Consider the following 11,527-nt stretch of genomic DNA (forward strand, 5'->3'; position numbering starts at 1 on the left):
TTAAATTGTCAAGCTTGATTGCCAGGTTATTGTACTGTGAAAGACTTAAGGATTCGTCTTTACACACCAGTTCCGCTTGTACAATGGGATTTAAACCCTTGCGGAAAACTGTTTTCAAAGCCACATCGTTCCATCCGCTCTGTGCTGCCAATGTGCGGAATTTAGTCTGTATTCAGCTGCATGGATTTGCCCTGGCGTAGGTGTAATAACTGGAATTAAACATCCTTCCCGTCGGCTGGATATTCAAACACATCTTGTATATGTTACAAGAAATATGTGAATGAATGAACTATGGATGTAAATCATTGTACCAGACAGCAAACACCCAGTGACATGAAGAAAGCTCACTTGTTTGACTATGGTATGCATCAGGTTGAAGTGAAAAGGAGATTGAGCATTGATGTAAAAAATAAAATAAAAACGGCATTTATCTACAGACCCAAACTTATCAGGTAAAGCCAGCCTTACTGGTTTGGTTCTGGTTGACAGTAGAGCTTGATTATGGTATGGTATGCAGGGCTTGCAGTACTTTGCAAAAATGGCTACTGAGAGATGGTTTTAAATCAGAGATGGTTTTATTATTGGGAGATACGAGGGTCCATGTACCGCAGCATTAGCAGGCGTTACGCTAGTCTCACGTAGCCAGACCTTCAGACTGACGCCAGAAGGTCTGGACACCATTGCAGCTTTCGCAATGGACGTTTGACTGACATGTAACGCAACCAATCACAGTTCGCTTTGTTCCGTGTCATGTTTAGGGGCGTGAAAATGTAAAGTCGATGCCCCTGCAATAATAGACCGGTGTGCGTCTATAAATGATTCATTCAAGAACGGGTTAGGGTTAGGAACTCCTGAAGTGTTTTCAGATAAGTGTGTCATATGCATCAGACGGTCAGCCAACGGTCTGTGGGCGTGACGTCTGAGGCTGAGACTAGGGGTGCAACTCAATCAGCTCCCTAGCTCAGTAGTCAGGGCACTGATCAGGGAGTCAGCCCATTGACTTATGTCCTCATCAGTGCCCTGACTACTGATCTAGGGAGCTGATTGAGACGCCCCCTAGCATTATGCTTTTTCGGCAAAGGTTGCAGGCTTGCCTCCTTCTTTCTTGTTTTACAGCGGTTGGCATCCAGCTTATTGGTGCATTACTGCCACCTTCTGCTCCGGAGTGTGGATCAGATAATAGGGTTACAATCTACTTTCCTTACCCTCTTTCCCCACTAATACACTCATATTTACCCATTCTCTCATTTACACACACACACACACACACACACACACACACACACAAACTTTTTTCCTTAAACTATATTTCATTTTCCAAAATACCTAGCTCTGTTCTTCTATACTCTACTTATAGCCCATTCTAACACCTCCCTCACATTCTAATTATACTTTAAATCCTACTGAAAACCCCTGATTCTCTTAAAAAAAAGTCATCAGTACTCTGATCTGTGCCCTATCTTTCGTGTTCAGTAACCTTTTTAACTTGAATCACCTCTCTCTGTGTTTCATATCTTCTACAAATCATGATAATATGCTCTGCTGATTCCTCTTCTTGACATCCCTCACACAATCCGGTCTGACATTTTCCTATCATCTTAAGGGTTTTATTTAGTGTGCAATGTCCCAAACTTAACCACGAACACTATTTATTCTCTCCGGTTCCCACTTCCCACCCTATCTCCTTTGACATTTCTTTGAATTTGATATAACTTTTATCCCTTTCTCCTCTCTTTCCCACCTTTCTTGCCACCTTTGATTTATTTTCTCCCATATTATCCCTTTAACCTCTGCTTTGCTACTATTAATTTGCATTGCTATGTTATCTTTCAGCAATGCCCTCTTTGCTAGCTTATCTGCCGCATCATTTCCCCTAATCCCTACATGCGCTGGAACCCACATACATTTCACCTGACTACTTTTATTAACTTGTATTTAGCCGAAGTACTTCATTCAGAATATCTTGCCGGCTTTTTGAAAGAAATTACCTTAAACTAGCTAAAGCTGATGAAGAACCAACCAGCAAACATTTGTATATGGGGCCCATATGGGTATGAAATGGGCTGAGAAATGGACCCCATATAGGGTTGTCCACGGGTTCCATAATGGCCCCATGTTAATTGCCCAGATGGATTTCATATAGGATGGCACTTGCCACCAGATGGGAATCAAGTGGGCAACATGTGCAAGACCCATCTCGGACCCAGCTTTAACCCAGACAACATTTGTATGTGGGTATGAAATGGGCTGAAAAATGGGCTCAACATAGGATTGTCCGTGGGTTCCATAATGGCCGCATGTTAATTGCCCAGATGGATTTCATATAGGATGGCACTTGCCACAAGGTGGGACCCAAGTGGGCAACATGTGCAAGACCCATCTCGGTCTCAGCTGAGTCAGAGCATATCAATGTTTTGTCCTGTCCGTCTTTTCCATCCACCTTAATGCAGGTCATTTTGCCAACATTTCTACAGTATATACTCATAATTTATCCAAATTCCTTTTCCTGGTATTACCACCCCAAACCCTGTTGCCTCTGTGTCTGTTTTTATTAAATTTTTTTACCATGTCCATATAAATCTGGATCAATTCATTATATTCGTCTCCTACTCTTATTATTAAATGATAAAATTCCCTCCTTCTCTTACCTTTTTTCCTCTAGAACAAACCAGTCTACTTCAGGCCACACCATCTTCAACAGAGCTATCACTGGAAAAAACGTAGGACTTATCCTCAAATTAAAGACTCCTATATCTTTAGCTATTTTATTTCCAATACGCCCAAAATGATTCCTTTGATTTCTCCAGGCTAGTACTGCAGGCTTGCCTTCAAGTGGCATTGGTTTAAATATCTACAAACAGGAAATGAACTAGTTACACAGGAAGATGAACTAGAATTCTGGTGATGGCTCCCTCTGGTGGAGGGATGAATGATCCATAGACTGAGACGCTACATCCTCATGGTTTCAACGGCAACAAAGATGTTCTCAACATTGATAATTATAAGAAATATACATTTCTTGAGCACCAAATCAGCATATTAGAATGATTTCTGAAGGATCATGTGACACTGAAGACTGGAGTAATGGCTACTGAAAATGTAGATTTGCCATCACAGAAATAAATTACATAAGTTATTTTAAATTGTAATGATATTTATTAACAATATTACTGTTTTACTGTATTTTTTAATTTAGAAAAAACAAAATCATACAGACCCCAAACTTTTGAACAGTAGTGTAGGTACACATCCAATGGAATTTGTTTTCGTCAGTTGTGCAGCCCTACTTGTGGTCTATTTATTTGACTTTCAAGTCACCACAGTTAAACTTGTTTTACCAAGCACCTTTCCCCAAGTTGTTTTTGTCCCCTAAATGAAGTGATAATGAAGTTCTAAAAGTCAATAATCAATTTAAGAATCAATTAGGGGATTGATACTGAGTACAGCTGTTACCTATTGTGGTGATGACAGTCCCTGCAAAGAAGAAGGAGCTGCTGAGGTCCCACATGCTGCTCTCATTGGAAGGGTGACCCGAGGGATTGACCCCGGCCCGGATAGCAAACACCACTTGCTGCGAATGAGAGAACAGGTCTCAGGAATAATGTCCAAAAATGTAACAAATCACTTCAAGCTTAATCCAAAAACGAGAGCAATGAACACAGAGGAAACACTTAATAAAAAAAACCTTCGTTTTTCATTTTCAAAAAGAGCAATCACTTGCTCGCTTCTCATGTCATACTGTATTTTGTTTCTTTGGGAGATATTCTGCCAAAAGAAACAAAAGGAGATATTCTGCCTTCCACAAAAGAAAGATACAGGGTAAGAATGACATGAAGTTGAAAAAATTATGACAAATTGTCAGTAGGAAAAATACTACACGAATATACAGGACGTTTATTTAGAAACTGACAGCTATATTTCCAATTTACCCAGGCTGGATCATATTCAACCATGCTATTTCCAGTATAACCCCATCTGCTATTGTGCGGAGAGATGTAACACGTTTAAAGTCTGAAGCAGACTGTCTCTGAATGAGCAGGATGGCTGGCTCCAATTGCCTACATTCAGTGCCTCAAACAAAGACAGATCTGTTCTTTATCAGTGTTCCACAGCATCTCTGGATTTTACGTCACACATTACTGTATCAGCTGGGAGTTAAGACAGAATTTGGCCCGTAATTTCATTCACTGTCAAATCTGTTATAGTATGGCTGCCTTATCAAATGTGTGGCCCTTTGTTTGTGCAGCAGGAATGATATTATACTTCTTGTACTGTGATCGTTCTTCTTCTTCTAAAGAAGGGATCTTGGCATAATTGAGATCAATATTCCTGCTTCTCTGATCAGCGTGTTCCTTGAAGACCTAAAGTCACTTACTACAAGCCTGGATTGATTCCAAATTTAGGGAATGTGTAGCTCTTTAAAGAGCTTTTCTTATCCTTGTTACACTAGGTAAGTTAAACTGCACTTTACTCAATGAAAAATTACTCAAAAAGTGAGAGGAAGGTCAAAGCCTTGCTGAAGTTCTTCTGTTCTCATTTCATAAGTATGCATACTTCAGAAACTAAAGTAAGTAGAGGACAAATGGTGGAGCTGTCCATGGTCCTTAACACATATCCAACTCTCGCAACTACAACACATAAGATGGGGTTGAACATTACATGTACATGGGGCAAGAACATATGCCAATCTCTTATCACAACTGAGAGATATTATGTCCGAAAAACAGAAAATAATAATAATAATTATACACAAAAAAAAAAACTTACAAGATAGAAATAGAATTGAAACCCCCAGTTTCACAGACAAGGCTTAAACTAGTCCCAGACTAAAATACATACTTGAGCTGCTTTAACTGGAAGCAATAAGTAATGTAATGTTTTTTTCTAAATAATGTCCAAATAATAAACAATTGCATTGCATTTTTTTAAAAGTTGAGACTACAAGATGTTCAAATCTCATTAACGTTCAAATAATGGAAAATTGCATATGCAAAAAATAAATAAATAAAAAAATATACTGCAATTACGAAATGTAATTTTTTTAAAACATAAATTTAAAATATATATTTTTTTGTGGAAAATTTAATTTATATATTATATATATTTATATTTATGCATTTGGCAGACGCTTATGAAAGTGGCAGTTATGAACTGGATTGCAAATATGATTTATACAATGTAATGTTGACAAAACAAAAATGCATTGCATGAATTAAAAATAAAGTTGCATATAGTATAAAAATAAAAATAATTTTTTTGGCAAAATTTGAGTTGCAATTACAAGATGTAACATCCAAATAACAATATTCAATATAAATAAAATTGCATTACAAAAATTAATCAATAAAATGTAGGGTTAACACAACAACAAATTTGCAATAAGGTGTTTAAATAAGCACTGAGGGGCTGTTCACAATGAACGCATTTTTCAACTGTTCAACATGCTAGATGGATGTATTCAACTGAAGCAACTCGCATCTTGAGCAACATCTTGCACATGGCACAACATCTAAAAAATGCAGAGCTCAAGTTACAACAAGTTCAATTTAAAAATAAAAAAGGGTCTCTAGAGAGTGCGCTTTTTTGAAAGACACTGAAGACACTGGCCACAGTGGCCTGGTCCATATTCCAGCCTTGAGCTTAAAACTGGGCAAGTTTTCACTATAAGCAGTGAGTGAGCAATGCAGACACTGTCAAAAACATCTGCACATTGTACAAGTTCTCCTGGCCTACATAAAGCAGGATGAGCCCTCAGTGTAACCCAGCTGCTCATCAATGCCTCCTCCTCCTTCTCCCAGCTGGCTGCAGGAGAGCTCAGCCAAAAGTGAGAGGCCATTCTTTCCATGGGGAGGCTTTCCTGTTTGTGAACACCTCCCAAGTGCCGCTACAATCACTACTGGGTTTGGGCTGTTGGCAGCAAAGCAACTTGGCAGGAATGAACATTTGTTCAGAGGTGTGTGAATGTGAGTGCCGGAACAATAATCAAGAGATGGGAAGTAGGTGAATGCAGTGTGTTGGGAGGTCATTTATCGTAAAAGGTAAGGGGGAGGGGTACGAGTTGTCTCCTGGGGTTAGAAAATGTAGATTTATATAGGCTGTTAGAGAACTACAGGAATATTTATGGGTAGGATGTTACTTTAACGCATCACAGCGCACCACAACATACACTGTAACAAATTTTGCCTTGGTTTTACTCAAAAAAATTAAGGCAACTATTTGCATCAGACTTCTAAGTATTTTGAACTCATCTTATTTGTGTTTGACCAAATAGACTTTGACATGCACATCAACATGCAGCCTTAAGTAATTTCAACTCAATTTTCCTCGTAAACACAACTTAAATACTTTGTGTTGCAGAAACATAATTCAACTGAGTAAGCGCCAATACAATTAGACGTAAAAATAAGTGAATACACTTATATGACATGCATTAGTTCTATTTCACTATATGTAATAAGCAGTATGCAGTAGAGATGAACCACAATACTGCTATAAACAGTCATATGATACACTGCGCCTACCTGAAGTGCGATGTATAATTATACAAAATATGTTTTTGCTACAAGTCCAAATTATTTGAGCTACTCAAATTATCCAAGTAAAGTAACAAACAAAGATTTATTTGTAAAAAAAAAAATGATGTTACACTTAGTCTCATTGATTCATTTTTATCAGTGGAACCGCACTAAAAATATGAAAATCAGCTAAATAACTATTCCTCAAATTATTAAAATGATATTTACATATTGCAAAAACATATTGTGTAAAAGCAGCACTCCCATCAAATGGGTTCCCATTTTATGCACATTTACAGTTAGAAAAATTTACTTCGTTTTTGGTGTATTGTCCAGCATTTTTTAATGCAATATCCCACGATTTACATAATCCGTGGGTGAAAACCAGCTAATGACACACAAACATCCAAGACCTTTAAATTGCTGCTAGAATTTCTTTTGTAAATTTTGCATCTCTGCACTTATAAAATGTCACATTCTATTCAATCTACTTTTTGCACAAAGGTAAATACCACAGACTTCAGAAGGCGCAGCTAATTAGTGATGCAATATGTCAAGAGAAGATTTAATTTCCCAGCAGGTGAAATAACTTTAACTGAATTCACTAAAACCGATTTGAAAGAAAATTATGACAGACCTGACTGGCAGCGACCCTACTTTTAGGAGAGCAGATAAAGTGTATAAAGTTAGTACAGATCATATTGTTCAGAATGTTTATAATTACAGCCAAACAATCTTTTCCATCTCTCTTATTTCTAAGAAATATGGTTGTATCATGAAACAGACCAACATGTCTTTGGCTTATCAGTGTTTCCTGTCTCCAATTAATCAGATTGCAGACTCTTTCTGCCAACTTCAGAGCTGTCTGTATTGATTTTGGCAAAGATGAGTCTTTTCACCCAACGTCCCGCAGACAAAACCACTATGCTTGAATCAATATCAAAAAGGCTATTTTTACCCATACAAATAAATATTTTGAATTCTAATTTCAAGCACACAGGTAAATGATTCTGTACCTTGACCAGGTCCTCCAGCTCAGAGGTGTTGACACAGACATGTCTAGAGAGAAAGTTCATTTTCTCCTGCACGATGAGGTACTTCTGCGAGCTCTCCTGGGGCTGTTCCAGAGCTTTGAACACCGTGGCTCCGATGATCAGGTACAGAACCACCAGCAGGAAGATCGCCAATACCGTTTTCCACTTCATTACGGTGGTTATGGTATCACAATCATCACCCGAGTTACACACAATGGGCTTGGAGGAGAATGACAGCCGTGGTTTGGTGTTGTGTGTGGCTGATTTAGGATCTAAAAGATCAGGTGCAGCCACTGGGGGGAACAAAGGAAGAGAGAAGGTGAGAGAGAGCAAATGAGGAGAGAGAGGGGTGGGGGGAGTTGTAAAAGCAAGCAGTAATAAAGAAACAACTGCTGATGAGGCTTTAGTAATTTTGTATTCTTGTATAAAGAGTCCCGGGTTATTTATAGATGTCTGTATGTATTTTTCCATGTGTCTCTACATGAACGAAAACACATTAATATGGAGCCATCAATACATAATAGCAGCAGCAGCTATGAAAGGAACAGACAACGGCAGGGTTTTAAAACAGTGATGAATTCGATTTAGATTATGGACATACATTTTATGGTTCAGAACATGTCTTTTTGTATTCTGAATCAAAAGCATTTTAATAATAATTTAAATATTCCCTGGGATCAGTGTTTTCGATATCAGAGTTTTCATAACAGGGATGAAACATCTTACTGCATTATTTGTTAATACAAGCATTACTTTAGGTTATTTGAGAATTTCATCGTGGGGAAAAAAATATGGAAACAATTTTCACTCTTAGTAAATTTCACAATAAACTACAAAGAAATGGCAAGTAACAAACTGAATTAAACGTCAAGTCAGTATTTGCCTGTAAAACATACTCAAATAATCGTTGTTTTAGTTACAAAAAAATCAGTGTAGAAGTGAAACTGGCCCTTCATTGTGAGGATATTAAATTGGTTCTTTCTCAGCTGACTTCTGCGGTGTTCCAGCCAAGTGTGAAAACCCTCTCTAGCAAACCAGTGATAGTGGACGTAATGTTCTCCTCACTAGCATCCAGTATGCAGCGTGTGAAATACATAATGCAGGGCAACACAAGTTTCGGCACTAATTTAGAGCTGCAGATTTTCCCTCTGTGTATAATTCAGACCTCAACGCTAATTAATGATCTATTAGTTACTGAAGCCCCAGAGGGTTCCAGCAATGCATGTGTCCACTTTTTCATCAGAAACTTTAACCCATGCAGGTCCATTCAAATCCCTTTTCTTGGTTTCAAATGGTTTTTAATTTCGGTGCCACCCAAACTGCAAATCTTATATGATTTTAACAGAATTCTAACTAACTTAAAACGATATAATATTTGACTGTTTTACATTGAAGCTAAAGGTGTATTTTTAAATACATTTATGTCATACTAAGTACACTCTAAAAAAAAAGGTTCTATATGGCACCAAAAATGGTTTCTTGGCTCGTGATCATAGAGGAACCTTTTTCTTCAGCGGTTCTTTGACTAAGGTGCTAAATAGCACCTCTGAAGATAATATATAGCACTAAATAATAGATAGCAGTAAAAAAGGTTCCCCTATGATTACGAGCCAAGAACCATTTTTGGTGCTTTTTATTTTAGAGTGTATATAATACAAATCATTATTAACATACTGCATACTGACATATCGCTTGAGACATACTGACATAAATATTATAATTAAACTTTATTTGGAGTACTTCTTTATTGCACAATGCACATTTCTTAATGTTAAGTCTAGTATGTGTTTAAAATCACTAGTAAGGAAAGTATCTGTATAATATCAGTCTAAAGTGTACTTGCAATAGTTCCACTTTAGCACAATCAAATATACTTAAGTATATCTTTAGCAGTATTTCTGGATAACTAAAGTGCATTAAGTACAAAATTGGTTTAGTCCTTTAAGTATACCAATTTAGTATACTAAATGAGCAATTGCAGGGTATTTATATTAAGTACATAAATATGTTTTGTGGTATACTTAGCATACAATAAATGTATTCAATTTTATTTTCACCAGTCATTAGATCATATTAAAGAGTTTATTTTTATTTTTTGATGTTGTAATGAGCAGTGTAAGCAGAAGAGGCATGCTGTACTGCAAAATGTGATGATGTAAATAATCCTCTTACAAATCTGGAAAAAGTATGTCAAAGCTGTGGGTGGTGTGGCGCTGTGATGCATCATTTGAGCTGGTTACTGAAAGGTAACAGGTTCAAACCCTGCAGAAGGCAATCCAATAGCCATCACCATTGTAGCAAGTGTATTGCCGTGGTCTTACACGGTTTTGCAGGTATATTTTACCTTTATCTTTAATTTATTGATTTACCTTAATTTGGATTCTACTAGTGTTCAGAACCAAAACCAAACCACAATGAAGAAGAAAAAAAACTATTAAAATTAATTGATTCTTTATCTGATTAACATGTATGGTCGCAGAAAGCATATTTGAATGTCCCTTGAACATAATTCGGGTCTGAATGTGTTAAGTATCCTGCCAAATTTACTATGACACGCGCTTAACAATTCAATTAAGCAAAAAGACATCGCGCACTTACTACTTTGTCAAATCTCTTCTTCCTGCAGCTCTTCATCAGCTGTCTTTAGTGCTGACTCTCTTGACTTGCCGTTCTCAGGAGCTCACTAGCAAAAACTGGATGTTTATCATGGCACCAAACACACTCGCGTCCCACCGTTTTCTCTTCTGGACTATCATGCCTCTGCCCAGTTTTAAATCTCCATGCGAGCAGTATCTTGGAATCCAGCGGTGGATTTCGTGGTTGAGTAAGCACTGAAGTGAGCAGGGAGTGTCCAAAGGGGGCACACGGATAATTGGACGGGCTGTTCTCATCATGAGCGCGCACACTGTCCGTCTCCACGCTCTCAAGCGCTCGCGCTCTTCGTTTGTTCGCAAACTGTGGGCAGGTTTCACGATTTCATTCACGTCACTCCATTGCCGCAGGTCACATCGCATACCAGTCAATAATAGGGGAAGGAAATCATGAGGAATTGAACGATTCTCGTTCTCTGAACGTTTCCAGTTAAGTAGTTACTTTTGGGGAGTAGATATTTGAAAGACGCCTAGCTTGTTTCCAAGTAATGAAATAGCCTAGGCCCTAATTATTATTTCATTTTCAACCAAGCAGATGAAACAAACAACCAGGTTTAAGTCGCATGAGTATGACGCAGCAACAGTTGTTGGTTTTGAAACGGAAACTACAAACTAAATTTGTGATTATTAAATTAATCTTTCTGATTAATTTGGAAATTGGTCTCTTTGATTCTTGAAAGTGTTTCGATGAGAATCGTACATTGGTGGCGCTGTGTTGTTTGATTCATTAAAAAAAGAACCATCTCATTATTGGAGCATTTGTTCTGGAATCAACTGCATCTGGCTGGACTAATTAATTAAAACGAACCAGCTCATAAGAGTCATTTGTTCGAAAATCAGAGTGCATCAACCGGGCTGTTTTATTAATTAAAAAGTACCAGCTCATAACCAGACCACACTGGTCACGCAGCTGCATGTTTGATTCATTATGAACCAGCTCATCGTTCAAGAATCAGACAGCATTGGTCACAAAACGGCCTTATATTCTTGTTTCAGTAAATATGTCAACAAAGAAAAGTGCTCTCAGTCAGTCAGTCAGTCAGTCAGTCAGTCAGTCAGTCAATCAATCAATCAATCAATCAATCAATCAATCAATCAATCAATCAATCAATCAACCAATTAGGGCCTTTAAGTGTCTTATGAACACTGTTGGGGAAAGTTACTTTGAAAAGTAATGCATTACAATATTGCGTTACTCCCTTAAAAAGTAACTAATTGAGTTACTTAGTTACTTTTTAAGAAAAGTAATGCGTTACGTTACTTTTTTCTCACCTGGGCTGGGCTTGTTTTTGTTTTTTTTATAACAAAAAAGTTATATTTTGTGCAA

The 11,527-nt window shown here is 37.6% G+C and overlaps 1 protein-coding gene across 1 annotated transcript in view; it reads right to left on the reverse strand.

Annotated features, from left to right (window-relative positions):
• The window catches only part of kcnk2a (potassium channel, subfamily K, member 2a), a 32,340-nt gene extending 21,841 nt beyond the window's left edge, over positions 1–10,499 (reverse strand). The window contains exons 1-3 of the mRNA XM_079833362.1: positions 10,148–10,499; positions 7,532–7,842; positions 3,454–3,571 (exon numbers count right to left, since the gene is read on the reverse strand). Of these exons, the coding sequence (XP_079689488.1) occupies positions 3,454–3,571; positions 7,532–7,842; position 10,148 (430 nt within the window). The 5' untranslated portion in view covers positions 10,149–10,499. The remainder of the gene's footprint in view (positions 1–3,453; positions 3,572–7,531; positions 7,843–10,147) is intronic.
• Positions 10,500–11,527: the final 1,028 nt, after the last annotated feature.

Source organism: Gobio gobio (genome assembly GCF_949357685.1).
Source record: "Gobio gobio genome assembly, chromosome: 13".
NCBI lineage: Eukaryota > Metazoa > Chordata > Actinopteri > Cypriniformes > Gobionidae > Gobio > Gobio gobio.